At 39.9% G+C, this 18,786-nt stretch overlaps 1 protein-coding gene across 5 annotated transcripts in view; it reads left to right on the top strand.

Annotated features, from left to right (window-relative positions):
- The first annotated feature begins 7,149 nt into the window (after positions 1-7,149).
- UHRF2 (ubiquitin like with PHD and ring finger domains 2) overlaps positions 7,150-18,786 on the top strand; it is a 115,570-nt gene continuing 103,933 nt past the window's right edge. For all 5 annotated transcript variants that reach the window (XM_087869656.1, XM_087869654.1, XM_087869655.1 and 2 more), the window contains exons 1-2: positions 7,150-7,633; positions 13,305-13,538. In XM_087869656.1, coding sequence (XP_087725782.1) covers positions 7,481-7,633; positions 13,305-13,538 — 387 coding nt within the window. In that variant the 5' untranslated portion in view covers positions 7,150-7,480. The remainder of the gene's footprint in view (positions 7,634-13,304; positions 13,539-18,786) is intronic.

Genomic DNA, 18,786 nt, shown 5'->3' with positions numbered 1-18,786 from the left:
AAAGCTTCTTAAAGTGCCTTGTAAATATTATGATTTCCTTGTTGAACTAATGAAACACAAAAATAATTTAGATATGTGTAAATTGGCCAAGCAGAAGTTAGCACTTCGTAATTCATCTCCATCTTAAGCTGACTGGAACCCTATCAGAGAGAACTTCTTCAAGCTCATAATCCAAATCCATAAAATGGACTAAAAATGACAACACTGCTTCCCATTCCAAATTCTTTATTGTTTCAAATCACCAACAGAATCATTTGAATATCAGAATAAATTCTATTGACAGAATGCATTCAGATATGGTGACAAAAACAGAAGAAAGTAACCATTATCAAGTGCCTATGCAAAGAGACTTTGTCTCATTTGGTTCTTGTGGCACTCTATTTCAGATATAGAAATCAAGGCTCAGAGAAATTAAGTAAGTTGCCCAATGCTATGACACTGGCAATTAGCAGATTGCAGAGTCAAATTCAGGTCTCTCCGATTCTAGAGCCCATATTCTTTCCATCATGCTACACACTCTCATTAAACCTTCATTAAACAAACTAATTACTAAATGGATATGGATCAGTTATAAAGGATTTCTTGCTCATGCAAATCAGCAAAATAATGTCAACATGTGTTTTCAATTGGAAAAGGGGGAAAAACACCTTTCTATAGAATGTACTTATGTTAATAACCTTTCCCATTCACAGGCAATAATCCTCATAGCAAATTAAATATATTAGTGAGATTGAAACACTGTATTTTTTCCTCCGTACTAGTCTAGACAAAAATCTATTTTTTATTACCTCAATTTTCTTATCCTTCTTCATAAATAGCAATAGTTTTTAAAGGTGTTCATCTCTTAGAACCTGGGAATTTAGATGATAAGAAAAGGTACAGCAAAGTTTTTTCTACACAAAAATTATAATTATCTGTATAAAAGAATACATGATTTATCTACCTCCCTGCAAAGAGGAGGTAGGAGGGCATGAGGAAACGCTCTAGAATGATGAAGAAAGTAGTATCTCCACCTTTAGAGGCCTGCAGATTATGCAAATTTGTTTCTTGGTCCAATTAGACACCTGAATAGACTCTAGTTCTTCCCTCCCTCCCTTCCTTCCATCCTTCAATAACCACTTATTAAGTATATCTAGGTACCAAGCACTGACTTTTGTGTTGGAAACAAAGATAAATAGACTAAGTCCCTGTCCTCTAGGGAATCAAAAATTTCATGGAGGAAAGACAGTCATGCAAACAAATTACAGCTCTGAGTTCACTGTTAGAGACATGAACTAAATTTGAGAATACAGGTGCAGCTGGGGAGTATCAGGAAAGTCAGCCTGGAGGAAGTGGCATTTGAGGAAAATCATGACATAGGAGTTGAAATTTTCTAGGCAGAGAAAGCATGGTAAGAAAGAACCTGGCCAAGTTCAAAAGAGGGTGGCTAGAGGGGTCTAAAGACAGGGGTTTACTGACCTTTATCCTCAAGAATAAAAGGTGAAAACTAGAGTCCAATGAGGCTTTCCACAAATCAAAATTTAGTAAATCTGCCAATTTCACTCCTAAATCAGTGTTGCTCAAAATTTCTTAAGGCAAAGGAATATGATAAGGATGGGGTTGGGGGTGGGTTATAACCTAAAGTAACTTAGGGAACATGAGATATCTGTAGTGTTATAATTTTTATATTAGATCTGGGGTCAGCAATTCTGCACCCTGCCACCAATTTTCATAAAGTCTTATCAGAACACAGGCACACCATTCATTTACTTATTAAGAAGCTGCTTTTTATTACAACTGTAGGATGAAAGTTGCAAGATATCATCTGTCCAAAAAACTTAACATATTCCCCATCTGAACTTTTAATAGGGTTTCCACTAGAGCTATACGTTAATGCAAATAAATCTCAGAAAAATAATATTGAGGTAAAACATGTTTCAATATTATAAAGAATCATGTTACACAAACTGTAAAAAGACCTCAAATTTTCTAGTTTTTAGAGATACATATATTAAAAGTATAAAGACAGGCATGACAATAATAAATATCCAATTCAAGACAATGTTTCTCTCTTTGGAAAAGAGAGAGAATGTAAGCAGAGAGGGATTTTAACTACTTGAAATTTCTAAAGCAAGGTGGTGAATACAAAAGTGTTTATTATATTATTCTCTATACCTTTTTTGTATGACTGATGCATTTCTATTTTAAAAACTCTTTGGTTATACAAAAAAAAAAAAAAAGGAAAAAGAAAGAAGAAGGAAAAAATTAAGTGGAGAAGTTATAGACGTTTCTATTTCCCCAAAATGGCTGCAACAATATCTTCCATCCCATATGCTCTTCTTACAATATGACTTTTGACACCCCTCCCATCAAGAGGTATGGTCAAAAGAGTATGGTACAGGTGATGCTGTAGGACTTTCAAACAAAGCCATAAAGAGTGATGCACCTTATACTTTGCTCACTGGAATTCTCACCCTTGAAGTCTTCAACTACCATGTAAGGAGCCTGACTACTCTGAGGCAGCTGGCTGTGAGAAAGCCCAAACTAGCCCATAGAGAGAAGTCCATGGAGAAGTCCTGAGACTTCCAAGGGAGAGATGCCTAGATAGTTCCCAATTGCTCTAGTCTCCATTCTTCCAATTTTAGTGCATCTGATTATAATAGCATAATAAATTCTAAGCCAGATCTCAAGGCTTTCCAACTGAGCCAATTCAGAACTCCTGTGCTGCAGAAAATGTGAAAGACAGTAACATCACCGTTGTTATTTAAAACCTCCCAAATGTGTTTCACAGAGCAAGTTGTAACTAGAATTGACCCCATCGTTAGAAAATAGAGCCTTACCTGCCTCCAGTGGGGAAATCTGAGCTGAATTGATCCAAAGACCCACAAAGAGGAGGACCAATTCTAGAAGACAGGAGGAGTGCCTGGCTGGCTCAGTTGGTAGAGCATGCGATTCTTGATCTCAGCATTGTAAGTTTGAGCCTCATGTTGGGTGTAGAGATTACTTAAAAATAAAATCTTTTTTAAAAAATTTTTTAGAAGGCAGGAGAAAGCATGTGACTGAAAATATGGATAAATTGTAAGTCCTTAGTGAGAATCCCAGGTCCCCACTTCTTTCTGAGCCATCAAAGAACCAGAGGCACTCATTGCAGGAAAGACAAGGATTATTCTCTGGACAAAATGAATGGAGAAGCCTTGAGAGAAACAAAAGAGGGACAGCTGAAGGGTAAAGAACATTGGCTAAAGATGAAGGACACAAGGGTCTAAGCTCTAACACTGTCATTCATTGATTACATGTCCTTGTTCAAATCGTTTTCTTACTTGTTAGAGAGAAGGTAGACTGGAATGATCTCTAAAGCAGATGTCCACAGTAAAAATTTGTAATTCTATTAAAAAGAAGGAGCATACCCTTTAAAATATAGCCATATTTAAGTAATGAGCCACAATATGAAGTGTTTAGTTCACTTCTCATAACATGTAGTTCTTTTAGAAATAGCACTAGAGATTACAACAAAACCTTCAGTTAAGGCACTTTAATGACACCCTCCCCCCCCCCCCCACATACACATGCAAGGGACCAAATGAAAGGGTGTGGGCCATGGTACAGGAAACTGAAGGGATATGCATGAATCTAGGAATGTAGAACTGTTACAGTCTGTAGACCCAAAGCAACAAGAGAAAGGGAAGGTTATCAAAACATGGAAGAGTGAGTCAGTAGGAGTAGTGACTTCCCAGGAAGGCAACAACAGCTAGGGATGAACTTTCAGGGGGAAAGCCAGAGGAATAAATATACTGACCTCATTCTTTTAGTTTCCTATTTGTGCTTCCTTCGCACTGGCCAGACTCAACTGGAAGCCTGAGAGCACTGATTCCACTGATATGTTCCTTGCCCTTGGACTCTAGGACAGCAAACAGGTAGAGTGGCTCTGGTGGAGCAAAAGGAAGACCACCAACATAGAAGTGCTGATGAAAAGGTGATAATCGTAGCTTCAGAGAGCCAATTGAAATTCACTTTTTTAATATACATGAAAGTTCTTGACTTTGGGACGTTAGGTGAGAAAACTGGAGATATTCTGTGGTGTGAGGAGTCTAGAATAATTAGTTCAAAAATCTATCTTTTTCTGTTTTGCCTGTTCTGAGTTGAACAAATTTTGAATCATGACTGATGGCATAAATTTCAGTATTTGCTCTTGATCCATAAATAATTCCTCTTTTCTTTCCTGTTCACATCCAAGTTGTTTTAGCTGCTTATGTGATAATAAAGCATGTTATATCAGAACTGTCTGATATTTTATTTTTTGTCAGAGAACTTCTATCTTGCTTTTTCAACTGAACAACTTCCTAAGTAGGCAAAAAAACATGCAGGGAAAGAGGGGAAACCTTACTTATAGTATGTACTGTGTGGAGAAACACAGAAGGGTGTATTTTGTTACATATAGAATCACTATTTGCAATTACTTATTTATATCCTAAGAAACTTACTACACACATAAGCTTATGTTTCAGGAAGTAATTAATTTGGTCTCCACAGGACAAATATATTTTTTCTGGGTCTCGCACCTCTAAGTCCTGTCCTACCAATCCTTTGGGATCTATATTGCCTAGATTAACACAAATCCTATACAGTCGAAGTAGATACCAATTTTCACAGTTTTCCCCCAAGAGTTCTCCACCACACTAACAAGGATAAATCCCCTCATGGGGGTGAGTACACAAAGTCTTGACTAGTTCATCTTTCAGAACTTTTCTACTTCCCTTCAAAACGTTGGATTTATATTTCCAATGGTCAGTTATACATCTCCAACTAGTTCAGTTAAAAGCATCACCATCTACCCAAGATACCCATTTTTCTCCCAAACTAGAAACCCAGGAATTTGTCTCAGCATTTCACATTTCCACATCCCTCATAGTCACACATTTTACAAGTCTGGTAGGCTTGATTTTCTAGAATATTCTGGAATTTGCTTTTTCTTCTCTTATCCACTGCCACAATTTTTCACTGAAATTGATACAATTGCCTCTTCACTAAACTTTCTGACTGGTCCCTTAGCTTTTCCCTAAGGCATCCTTCAAAATTCCTTCTGTTATCTTTCCAAATGCATATTTAATTACATCAGTGGACTCCTTAAAATTTTAGTTTCTCCCTGCTGCCTGCAAAATCTGCTTTGAATGCTAATCTTCACCATCCACCCTTCTCCATCTAGTCAACCTTTCTCTGATATGCAATCTCTTTTGACCTGTAAAAATGCACACCTTCTGTTTGTAGGTAACCATTCTCTTCTCTTTGGGCATTCTCTGCTTATCTAAATCCTCTCTGTAATAATAGCATGAAAATAATTTATTGTGTACTACCAAGGGATGGGTGCTCTGCTAAACACTATACGTTCATTAAATGTTATGAACACCATTTTACACTGAGGAAATTAAAACAGGTAACTGGTCCAAGATCACATTTGAAGTAAACATCAAAACCGGGATTATAATTCAGATCTTTCTCAATCTATGAGTTGAACATTTAAATACTGCCCCCATTACAATATACCATCTAACTTAGGTCAAGTTGTACCCCTATCCTTACACTTCCAGATCATTCTGGTCCCCCTTCTCTCACTGCTAATTACTGTTTAAACTGACAACAAACTACTTAGTACTCAACAATTCTTTAGTATTTTCATCTTTTCTAAATCTTACCTGAACTAGGTTGTAAATTCTCTGTAGCAGGGAATTAAAGAAACTCTTAACATGTCTTCACAAGGGTAGAGCACATTCTTATAATAGCAAATACCTATCCCTCATTGGGGCAGGTTAGAAGTGTGCTTTACATATCTCCATCATCTCATTTACGCATGTAATGAATATTCAATATTTGCTGTACTTAAATCAGGAGCAGACAAGATGAATTATATTTAGAGAATATAAGTGAATGTGAATTTTTCAGCAAGGGCAGAGACCCAAAAAACTTGTATGTATTCCATGTTTTCTGTCTCTTCCATGTTGGGTCATCCTTTTTTTAATGTTACTTCCGGACTTCGCCAGACTTGTAATTATTTTAATTGGTTATTACAAAATTGCTGCTCTACCTCTACGGTAATAATTAGCACCAGTCTGAATACTCAAGTTGTGGATTTTGGCAAGTATAAAGTACAAATTTTGTTACATGTATTATTTTATATCTATATCCCTTTATATATCTCTACTTTCACATGTTCTCTTCCTTCTTACGAAGACATTTTCATTTTAAATAAACCCACTGTTAGGTAATCCTGTGTTGGGCCTATTTCTGATCATTTATTCCTGGCGGGGTCTTTGTAGTTTTTTCTTCTGACATGTGTAGTTATGCATCCTTTGTAAGTGTTCTCCATGCCCCTTCAATCCGTTAGGTCAAAGGCGCACTAACAAGGTCCAGAAAACAGAAACGTCCGATTCTGGCGAGCGGCCCTCCGGGTGGCAACACCAAAACCTCTGTGGCCAAAGGTCCAGGCGTGAAAGCTTTGGGTCAGAGAGGGCGATACCAGCGGGACCAGCGGGACCAGCGGCCTGCGGACCCGAAGCCTCCACCTCGACCCAGCCGCGGGAAACCACAGGAAGCAGGTTTCCGCGCGAAGACAGCATTCGGGCTCGGCGGGAAATTCGGGCCCGGTAGGAAGTTACCGAAGCAGAAGCGTCCTGGGTCCTTCCCGGGCGGCAGGTCCCGCCAGGCCGCGGGGCGGGCCGCGTTCGGCTGAGCGCGGCAGAACAGGCTCAGTTCCTTCTGGGCTTTCTCAGAAATTTAGGCCGCACCCGCCCGCACCCCCATTTTCATGATCATACAAGTGCACGTCAGAGTTGCTTATTTTGGATGTGTTTTTGAGACCACAGAAACGTATCCGCTTAGGCCTGAAGAGTCGCTAGCGCCCTGGGTCCCAAACACAGGACTAACACGGGAACCCGTGCCGTGGGCTTTGCAACCGCGCGAAACCTTCAGACTAGAGGGCGTTTCCAGGGCCCAGGTGCTGGAGAAGGGGCGAGTAACGGCTCTCCGCAGCCCCGCCCCTCCACCCCGCCCTCCCCGCACCCGCCCATTTTAGTTCTCTCGGGGCTGTAGCCTTCCCTCCCCGCCCCCTCACCCCCCCGCTGCTTCCTCTTTAAGGCGGAGCCGGGCGTCGATCTCGCGAGATCCGGGTTGGCGCCGTGACCTCCATGTGGGAGCTAGAGCTCTATAAGTAAACACTCCGTGCAGCGCAGACAAGGCTTCTTCCTATTTGTGAGGCGGGGGCTGCGGTGGCGGCGGCCCCTGCGTCTGGTTCCGGTTTCCTTTCCTTCTCAGCTCCGGGCAGGCGCGCGGGTTAAGAGTCGCCGCCTCCTGTGGGGTCCCGGCATCTGGTCGGTTTCCCTCATTTGTGTGCGCGCTCGCCTGCCGCCCGCGGAGAGCCGGAGCCGCTGGAGAAGCGGGCCGGGCGGGGCGCGGCGTCCGGAACGCAGGGGGAGACAAAGCCGGGCCAGCCCCCTCTCCCGGCGCCAAGATGTGGATTCAGGTTCGCACCATCGACGGCTCCCAGACGCGCACCATTGAGGACGTGTCTCGCAAAGCCACAATTGAGGAGCTGCGCGAGCGGGTGTGGGCGCTGTTCGACGTGCGGCCCGAGTGCCAGCGCCTCTTCTACCGGGGCAAGCAGGTGAGGCGTGCCCACCGCACCCCTCGGGAAGCCCGGGGAAAGGGCTACAGGGCGCCGCCGGAACGCGTAGGCTGGGCGGGCCCGAGGGCTTGGTCCGCCGCGCGCGTAGAGAGCACCTGGCTCCCCTTCGGGTGGGCAGCCCGGGAGGCTCAGAGTGCAGGCCCAGGGCCCGCCGAGGGGGCGCAGCGGGGTCCCTATCAGCCCCAAAGTGCAAGTGCGGCTGGCAGGGTCAGAGGCGGAGGCACCCAGAGCGCGGAGACCTCAGCCTCCCCCCCTTTTCTCAATGGGCCAGTACAGCCCGCCGGAGTGCCTGGGTTCCCTCGCTTCCCGCGCTCGGCGGGGTCGGCGCCCCTGGAGGCGGGGAGGGCAGCGGGCTCTGGCGGCCATGCCACAGTGCTGGTGGGGAGGGCCGACAGCCCCGGCTCCCGGCAGCGCAGACCCGGCTAACGGCTCACATTGCTTCCGTGGCTCGTCTGCGCTCCCGGCTTCCGAATAGGAGGGGGGAAACTTACAGCTCGCTTCCTCTTAGGCAGGAACCCTAGTTCTGACTCTTAACTGAGAAGGGGTCTGAACACACTAAAGATTCGAAGCGTTTCCAAAACTTCTGGCTCCCCTCCGTCATCTCCTCTTCTAGAATTGGAATCTGTCTTGAAGATTAGGGACTTGGACTGAAGGAGCGAGCTATTGATGTAATTCGGCATCGGGTTTAAACTCCCAGGTGTAGGCAAGGTAGGGGAGTTAATCCCAGAATGGAAAGGAGTATGAAAGACTGTTTTGCTCTTTTTGCTTCTCACCTTCTGATGTAGTCCCCCTCACACAGGCTTTTAAAACAGCAACTGGAGCATAGCCAGCGGTACATACTTGAAGGCTGAAAGTGGTTTTGGCAGTGAGGGTGTCTGTGGGTGTCTCTGGTAGTTGTATGGTATGGCCATGCTCTGGCCCATTGAAGATTTTTCCTCTCCGACAGGTCCATACCTAGAGACCAAGCCTACCTAATTTTGTTAGTTAGTTTGTTTCGTTTTGTTTTTCCGTTTTTTTCTCCACTAGAAAGGTGGCATTCTCCAGTTGGATAGACCACAGTTTGGCTTCAGTTCTGTGGTTTGGAATAAATGTACTCTTTGATTTGGTGGAAGTAGCATTTTCCTATAGCCACAAAGGATTTGAAAGGAATATTTTTCTTCCCTTCATAGGCTTAGCTTCAAAAACTGCCCAGAAATGTTAGAGTAACAAGATTATTATACTCTGAGAGAGAAAGAGTCAGGGTTTATTTTAATTTGTTGTTAAATAAATGATAACATCTTTGATAGGTGTCTGACGCTGTTTTATATTGATCCTTTACTGTTAGACTTGTAAAAACAGGTGTTCAATTTAGTTGTAAACTTTGCTTTTGAAATCATGTGTGTTAAACACTGTGTAGCTTTGTATTGCTGATACCTTTTTATCTATTGGTCAAAGATAAAAATTATGTATCAAGTCTTCTGAATTTTATTTTCTAGCTAGGAATATAGTAGTACATGAATTGCTGGGATACTTTGACTTTACAAGAGATAGAAATGAAGCGTGAGAATTGTGTTTTCTGGGAAACACTCCTAAAGTCTAATTATTGAATATGCTACTAAAAGAAAACGTGGCACCTGGCTGTCTTGAGGAAGAAGTAGAAATTGAGTTAAATTCAGGTCAACAAAGTAGACTTCCGGTAAACCAGGAAACTTGTTCCGGATTTAGGGAAAAAGTGTTGAGGATAATCACCCTTTTGTACTTCTTCCCCCAGGACAGTTGATAACTCACCGCTTTTGATTTCTTCGGCTCAATTATAAACCAGTAAGGATGAGGAATGGAACTTTGGTGCCCCATTGAGTTGAAGACAGAAGGAAGATACTGCTTCAGCTGTGTTTACTTCTTTGTGAGCTGAGGAACAGCCATGGCAGTGGTTACTACCTCCATTCTCTTTTACTCTTTGGAGTTCACAGTCCATGGACAAAGTAGTAGGTCTATAGCAGACAACTATTGGATTGGCATCACAGGGCTGCCCCTAGCCTATAAAATGCCTTTGTGCTTATTTGAAAAAGGCACTCCTTTACTACCACATAGTGAAAAATGTCATAAATCAAATTTACAGTATCTGTGATGTAAATGGTGGTACCCTTTGCCTTTATTCCCCACCCCTTTTATGTTAGGTTTGTTGCTTTTAGTCTTTGATATATACCAGAATCACTTGTGGATATTAATTATAAGTTCTCAACCCACCCCAGAATTGCAAGTGGTTGAATTTAACAAGACCCCATGGGAGATTCTGATGGCCACCAGAGTTTGAAAATGGATGTTGAAGAATAGTCAGTCTCCTAATTTCTTACTATTCAAGGTATGGTCCCTGAATCAGCAGGACCTGCAGCATTAGCTTCACCTGGGAGCCTCACACCTATTGAAGTAGAATCCAAATTTTTAACAAAGGCCCCAGGTAATTTCTAGCAAATTAAATTTGAAAAACAGTAATTGTGTAATTGACTCCACTTTTGAGGGTCAAGATAGAGGGCAGCAATTGCAGGGCTATAAAAGTTCTGGTTAGAGTAGGGTAACCTCACTTGGATATTACTGTGGGAGGTTGAGCGTGCATCCTGGGGATTAGGTCTTTAAGGAAGAGTTACATTGATGGATCTCTAAATATTTTGAGAATCCAGAGCTTTTCCTACTTTGAAAGTATTCTGTCACTTCCCCTCATTCTTTTGTTTATACCACTGTAGGTGGGACATGAACCAGAGCTGAAGGAAAACTGAGTAGTACCCTTTTAAAAGCCCCTGGATTCTTTATTTTTACATGGAATACAAAGTAAAAGCATTTGCCTATTTAAAGGGGAGAGAGAAAGTGTGTGTCATATCTATATTATATATATGATATGAAAGATACATGAAAGTTGTTAAGGGATGCAGGTTGAGGGCATTGTTATCAGTAACCCCTTGGGAATGACCTCTCCCATTGCCTTCTCAGCTATTGCCAGTTGGTGTTTCCTTCCTAGTTTTACTTCCCATCACTGTTGCAGTTCTTCCTGTTACCTGGAATTTCTTACTTCAACCCCATATACATGCAAGACTGAAGTCTGGCCAAAAAAAAAACACAACACCCCAAAAATAAACACTCTAGGGCCATTCTTGCCCCTCTAGTATTTTAAATACTGCACTCCCATGTTCTAGGATGGCAGTTCCCAAACATTTTCAGCTATGAGACACTGATGGACTATGGTTACATGCCTGAAACTCACGGGTGTTTGTGATTTCTAAGTGATTCAATCCCTTCTCCACTTGGGGTATAAGTGGCAATAACTTCCAGTCTACACTTCAATTAAATTTGGGAGAACTTCACTAGTTTTCAAGTAGCAATTCATTCACAAAAGCCTAGCTGTGTGGAAGTTACTACGCAATGGATAGTAATCACTATTTTATGAAAACTGGAAGAATACGTATGAATTAGGGGAGAAGTAGATACTCTGGGTAAAAGTGGCTGTTTTAACAAGCATGAATAATTGAAGGAAAAGTTATATGTTAATGTGGGCCTAACGTCTACAATAGGACCTCATGCCTTGATATGCTTAGTGTTTTCCTGACTGAAGACATTGCTCTTCCTTTCAAACCAAGTACCATTTGAAGCAGCTTATATTATTTTGGCCAGTCACTTAGTAGAAACTTGTCAGAGGGATTTGAGTATAAGAATGTCCCCGCTGTCCCTCTGACTCTTGTGCCTCAGATTTCAAAGGAAAATTGTGGAAGCACTTTGAATTTCCAATTATTTTACCATCTTCACAGCTTTCTTCATTTTGGGAGATGTCCTTCCAGTTAATTGCATATTGTGTTACTGGGTTTTTTGTTTGTTTTGCAGTTCTATACTGTTAAAAGTTTGTTTTTTCTTCTACTTGGACATTCATAATGTGCAACAGTTGTATGTTTAATCAAGTTGTACTTTTTCAACTGATTCAGAATTGGTATGTCTTACTTTTTGGGGGGAAAGGGGTATTGGAGAATGTCAAAATGAAGGTGTGAATGTTTAGTTATATGTTTAGTATAGTTTTTTTGCTCCTTGAATTTTTCTCTGGGAGTTGAAGATTAGGTGGGAGTTGTGTTTCTTTTTTTCTTTTTCTTTTTTTTAAAGAAGGTAAGCAATATTAACAATTTCTAATCCCTGTAAGGGCTTATTTGCTTGTTGACTTGGGAAACTCCTTAGGCTTTTTTGGAATAAGCATGTGAACCAACCTATGAGATAGTGTCTAATATCCCCACTGGGAAATTTGTGAATTGTTTAATCACTTATTGTAGTAAAAATTGTGAATATCTAGAATATGTAGGGTTGTGCTAGATGTGTTTTGGGACCACTTGAATTAAAATTATTTATCCAGTATATTGTAAGTTTATCGTTTAAGGACAAACTTATTCATTCCCTTTGGTGGACTTTGGAAATATGGTCTTATTGTGTTAAGGAGTTGAGGACGAGGACGGGTTTTATATACAAAGAGGGGAAAAATGAACAGTGGTTAAATTGGTGATGTTTCTGGGGAAATGATAGTTTTGATCTTCAAGGAGTTTTTCTTACTGTATTATGGTAAAATGGCCAACTGAATTTTATAAAGAAACAAAATGGAAACTATTAGTTTTCAAGGGTTTCTGGAACAAAGCCACCAAAACCTAGGTGGCTTAAAACAATAGAAATTTATTGTCTCCTGTTTCCAGAGGCTGTGAGTCTGAATTCAAAGTATGAGCAGGGCCATGTTCTCTCTGATGTTTCTAATAGAGACTCCTTCCTTGTTTCCCTCAGCTTCTAGTGTTACTAGGAATCCTTTGTAAATTCCTTGGTTTGTAGATGCAATGCTCCAGTCACATGACTGCCTTCACATCTTCTGTGGTCCAAATTTACACTTTTCATAGGGATGTCGATTACAGTGGATTAGGGCCCACCCAGTGTGACCTAATTTTAACTTGATTACTGCTATAAAGACCCTGTTTTCAAATACATACTGAGATATTTGGGATTAGGACTTTAGTATAATGGGGAGGAGGCGTTGTCACAATTTAATCCATTGCAGAGACCTTGCCAAAATATGGGTAAGTTGCAAGATAATTTATTCATTATTCATCCTGGAAGACTTTTCATGATACAACTTGACAACCTTTACAAATGGATAGAATTAGAGAACTTCAGGCAAGTGGAATAGCATGACCAGCACTTGTAATTCCTGCTTTAATTTTTTTCTGCTTGATTTAAAAAAAAAAAATTGCTGACAGTGCTTCAGAAACATAAAATTGTTAAATGTCTTCATGAGCACAGGTCATAAAACCACTCACCTTCAAAATTCACCTTTCTTACAGTGGATTCAGGTACTGTTAATTTAAATAAGACTTGGGGAGAAGTTTGGGGTTTTTCTGCCTACATGTTGAAGTCATGTAAGCAATGATATATGTTTGGTTTCATTGGCTATTCATTTTCCTGATAGCTAATATGGAATGATTGTCAAGAATTTATCGAGGTCTTGAGATGCTGCTGCCATCAGAGGCCATAAAGTAATAGGAATGGTTTCAGGATCACTAAATTGTATTGCTGTGAGTTTTAATAATTTGGGTAACTAAAGATGTGGAAAGATCAAGTTTTGAGAGAAGCATTTTAATCTTTTTTTATCCTTTTTTTCCAGTTGGAAAATGGATATACTTTATTTGACTATGATGTTGGACTGAATGACATAATTCAGCTACTAGTTCGCCCAGACCCTGATCTTCCTAGCACATCTAAACAGATTGATGTACAGGCCAAACCCTGTTCTAATAGCCCACCTAAAGTAAAGAAAACCCCAAGGGTGGGACCTTCTAGTCAGCCGTCTACATCAACTTGTGATTTTCTTATTGATCCTGGCATTGGGCTATATAAGGTATGTTGTCTTCTTTGGACTTGATAGTTGTGAAAATACAGATGTCTCTTTAGGATGTTGCAAATAAGTGAAGATTGATTGTCATTTGAAAGTAAAGACTGAGCTGTTGATACTTTAACTTCTAAGTCTTTAAAAATTGTGCAATATGTAGATAAATGTATAAAATGTAAGTACAGCCTAAAAATACAAAGCAAAAACCTGTGTAATTCCACTGAGGTTAAGTAGAATAATGCCAGTTCCTTTTTAAAGCCACTACTAGAACATATCTCCTTTAAGAGGTAAACTAATTCCGATTATTCTGATCTTTTTTGTTTTAGTGTTGCTACTTTTGTTATCTCTAAAAAATGTTTTGTCTTGCCTATATTTGAAGTTTATCTAACAGAATTCTATTTTTTCTCAGCTTTGATTCTCATTTTATTAACATGCCATAATATAGTCAGTCAATGATTAATAGATAAATTTGGGCTTTTCCCAGTTCCACCTGTTTTGAACCTTCTTTGTGTATCCTGGTGCACTGTTCTAGAATTTCTTTAGGAATTTTTACCTAGAAATGGAAGTGCCGGTTCACTCACAGGATACTGCCAAATTGCTCTCTACTGTGTTCTGTTGGTCTGCTTGTGTATCCCTATGTTTGTGCTCTTGTAAGTACTGTATGTAGCCTAGTAGACTGTTATCTCCCTATCCCATATCTCCCAAATCTATTCCTGTTTAAGGGTGTCTTGGTGTTCAGCTTTTAACACTTGCATGTAAAAATTTTAGAATTAGCTTGTCATACTCTACAGATAAGTAATACAGGATTTGATGGGGATTGTACCTATAAAATAGCTTGCAGAATTGACAACTTTATGATGTTGAGTCCTTCATTCATGGACATGATAGATGTCTCCACTAACTTAGATCTTTGATAGCTTTATCAGTTTTCTTTACATATCTTATTTCTAGTGGTTGCATTTTTAATACTATTATAAATGATTATCTTTTAAAATCGTGATGTTTGCCTACATATAGAAATGCAGTTGATACATTTATTGACCCTTGTATCTACCAACATTTTCAAATTCTAGTAAATTTTGTAGAAATAATTGAATGACAGTTTTGCTTCATCCTCTCCTATCCTTAAGATTGTATTTTCTTAATTCTTAGCGGTTGGGACAAATTGGGACCAAGCCTCAATTTTTCAGAGCATTTTTAAGGCTAAAAATTAAAAACTAGTAATTGAAGTAAATTAGTGAAGAAAATGCAAATAAAGATAATTTTTGATATAAGGAAAAATGGAAACAAATCCTATGTATAGAATTAAGAAAACTGGCCAAGAGCTATATCTCAAAAGTATCTGGCCTAGATGGCTACACTGATGAATTACCTTAAACCTCTAAAGAATAGATAATATAATTATCTAAATTGACCCACAACTTAGAAAAAGGAAAGCTTCCCATTGCTTTTTAAATTTAATATAACACTGATATTGGTGTGCTTTTTGTTATATTTTAGTGTCACTACATATTGATGTAAAACTGAAGTTATATTTAGCAAATAAAATTATGGCTGTATGTTAAAAGAATAATACCTTGACAAAGGATGGTTTGTCAAGAAGTGGGCTAGATCGTTATTTGAATTTTTTTTTTTTAAATATAGAGATGTTTCAGGTATATAGCTTTATAATTTGCCTTCTAAAATTCAGGTTTACAGCTTTATAATTCGATACACTACAAGGTGATCACCACCATAAAGTCTAGTTACCATCCGTTACCACACAGTCGACCCCCTTTGTCCATTTTACCCAACCCCCAATATAGTAATATTAATATAATTCATCATAGTAATAAGCCAAAAAAACCCAAACGATCTAATCTAAAAAAGAGATGCATTTCTGATTTTTTAAAAAAATCCTTCGTAAGTAGAACAGATGGAATACACAAATATTTTAAACTGTACCAGCATCATGCTTAATGGTGGGGAAAAGCCAGAAGCATTCCCATTAAAGACAGGAGTCAGACGAGGAAGCCAGTTAATGCTGTTACTTAACATCTTTCTACATGGAGATAGGCAGGAGAACAACAAAGTGTAAATATTGAGAATGCAAAGTTATTATTTATGGCTATCTGGAAAAGCTAAGAAGATAAACATATTAGAGTGTTACAAGCAATCAGTAAGGTGGTTCTTTAAATACTAATAGCTTTCCTTGCTACAATCATTTAGTAAAAGAAAAAAATTTATAATAAAATGTAGAGTCTGGGAATAAAGTTACATGACATGGGCAAGACTTCTATCAACTAAAACAATGCTTTTTATGTATTCAAAATTTAGAATTTTTTTTAAGATTTGAGAGAGCGTGAGCAAGCACAGCAGAGAGTGGGGGGCAGAGGGAGAGGGAGAAGCAGGCTCCCTGCTAAGCAGGGAGCCCAACGAGGGGCTGCATCCCAGACCCCAGGATTGTGACCCCAGCCAAAGGTAGACACTTAACTGACTGAGCCACCCAGGTGCCCCAGAATTTAGAATTCTTAATGTCTATTTCCATATTGTCTACAGCACCTACTGATATCATCCCTCTGAGTAAACAGTATTTTCTATGTGTTTTTTGTTTTGTTTGTTTGTTTTTAAGATTTTATTTGAGAGCGAGAATGTAAGAGTGGGTTGAGGGACAGAGGGAGAAGTAGATTCCCTGCTGAGCAGGGAGCCCACTGCGGGGCTTGATCCCAGGATTCTGGGATCATAACCTGAGCCGAAGCCAGACACTTAACCAACTGAGCCACCCAGGCGCCCCTCTGTTTTCTAAATAAACTTGTTTTAGAACAATTTTAGATTTATAGCATAATCGGGTAGATACTACAGAGTTTCCATATATCCCACTTCTGGTTTGCCTTGTTAACTAATATTTTACATTAATATGATACATTAGTTATAAATGAACCATATCTCCTTAGCTTTTATCTAACATCCTTTTTCTATTCCAGAATCCCATCTAGGATGCCACATTATATTTACATTAGTGCTATACTAAATAGCTGTTGAATCTCCTTAGGTTCCTCTTGGCTGTGACAGTTTTTCAGACTGACTTTGTTTTTGAAGACCTTGACATTTTCGAGGAGTACTGGTCAGATATTTTGTAAAGTACCCTTCTATTAGGATTCATCTTATTTTCCTCATCATTAGACTGGATTTACATATTTTTTGGAGGAAGACCACAGAGGTAAAGTGCTATTTTTATCACATTCTATCTAGGGTACAAACTACCAACATTCTATGTGCTAATTATAGGTTAGATTTTTACATCAGTAGTAACTTACCATACTGTTGATGTGAACTGTAATCACCTGGCTGATGAGGTAGCATTTGTCAAGTTCCTTCACTCTGAAGTTACTCTTCCCCTACCCCTTTTTCATACTGTATTCTTTGAGATGAAGTCCCTATATGCTGCCCACAGATAAGGAGGTGGGTTAGTTACAAACTCCACTTCTTGAGGGTGGATTATCTACAGAATGTATTGGGAGTTCTACATGGGAGACTTGTCTCTTTTCCCCCATTTATTGAGTTAGTCATTCACATCAGTAGGGATATTTTCCCCTCTGTGTCCCTTTGATATACCTCCATTATTGTGGGGGTGTTTTGTTGCTTTTGTTGAAGCACTTTCTGGAATTAGAAGATGCACCAGGCTCATCTTAGTTATTTCTTGCCGCAGTCCTGGAATCAACCATTTCTTCAAGGAGCCTTGATTCTTTTAATTGGAGAATGCTATTAGAAACCAAGATCTAGAGTCTAGGTATGTTCTTTGCTACTAGAGTATCGTTGCTTTTAGGGCCCCCAGCTGACAGACTAAGGAGGTATATGTGTGTATGTATAAGAACTCCTATATATCCCTTATCAATAAGTATATAGCCATCTGTATATTAAGCTTACATTATTTTAACTATTTGGTTAAGGGCAATAGTTCAGAAGCTGCTGCTTTTGGCTTAATATGTTTTGGGCAGTGAAGGCATGAATTTGTTTTCAAAGAGGGCCAGTTTATATAGGTATCCATAGGTCTGAACTTAAGGTTAAGAATTTCTAGTCAACTTAAATTCTTTCTGTTAAGTAGGGCTGCCTAGTTAAGTAGGGGTGCCTGGGTGGCTCAGTCAGTTAAGCAGTCTGACTTTAGGTTTTGGCTCAGGGTCATGATCTCAGGCCCTGCATTTGGCTCTGCACTCAGCGCAGAATCTGCTTGAGATTCTCTCCCTCTCCCCCACCCCCTGCTTGTGGGCTTGTGCTCTCTCAACTGTATTACATTCTGTTGAGCATATTTCTCCGTACCCTGCCATATCTCCAACCTAATTCAAAAGAGCATTTTGAGAAACTTACTTCTCTCAGCAGATCTGTGCTTTCAGTGTTAGGTACTAGAAGTAGTAGATAAAGTACTAACTTTTTAAAAATGTTTGAGTGAGAGAACATGCATAAGCGGGGAGCTCGACACAGGGCTTGATCCCAGGACCTCTGGATCAGGACCTGAGCCAAGGGCAGATGCTTAACTGACTGTCACCCAGGCGCTCCTGCTTTTGTTTCTTTTTAAAGAGGATTTTATTTATAGGACACAGGAGTGGTTTTTTGTTATATGTTTGGGTTTTTTTTTTTTTTTTTAAAGTAGGCTCCACACCCAGCGTGGAGCTCAATGCAGGCCTGAACTCACTACCCTGAGATCAAGAGTTGGCTGCTTGACCAACTGGGCCACTCAAGTACCCCTGTTTTATTTTAAGTAAGCTCTACACCCATTGTGGGGCTTGAACTCACAACCCCAAGATCAAGAGTCACCTCCTTTACTGACTTGGCCAGTCACCTCTCTAATACCTTGCTTTTTAAAGAACCCTTATAACTTGTATTAATATATAGCACAGAGGTTAAGAAATTCAGCTTTGTCATCAGACTTGCTTTCAAATTCCAATTCCGCTTCTTCCCATTTGTACAGATATAATAAGTTTTATATTGTCTTCCTTTCCTCATTTAGAAACACATGAAATCTGGAACTTAAACTCACAAAAGGCTATACTGTTGTTTGTAATGTTTAATCAGAGCTGCATTTAACTTATTAGTTGAAGAGGCTAACAGATTTGGGTTTTTTGTTTTTTTGATGAAGCTTAGTAATTGTCATAGGTATTTGAAATTTTCACTGGTTTTTATTTGAGAGCGCAAGCGTGAGCAAGCACCTGGTTGCGTGTGCGTGCAAACGCACAAAGGGAGAAGCAGACTCCCCACTGATCAGCGAGCCCAACATGGGGCT

This window comes from Ursus americanus, chromosome 18 (genome assembly GCF_024610735.1).
Source record: "Ursus americanus isolate L20-20 chromosome 18, mUrsAme1.1.p, whole genome shotgun sequence".
Classification (NCBI taxonomy): domain Eukaryota; kingdom Metazoa; phylum Chordata; class Mammalia; order Carnivora; family Ursidae; genus Ursus; species Ursus americanus.
Note: the sequence above shows the minus strand (reverse complement) of the source record. Positions and strands in the feature narration are given on the sequence as shown.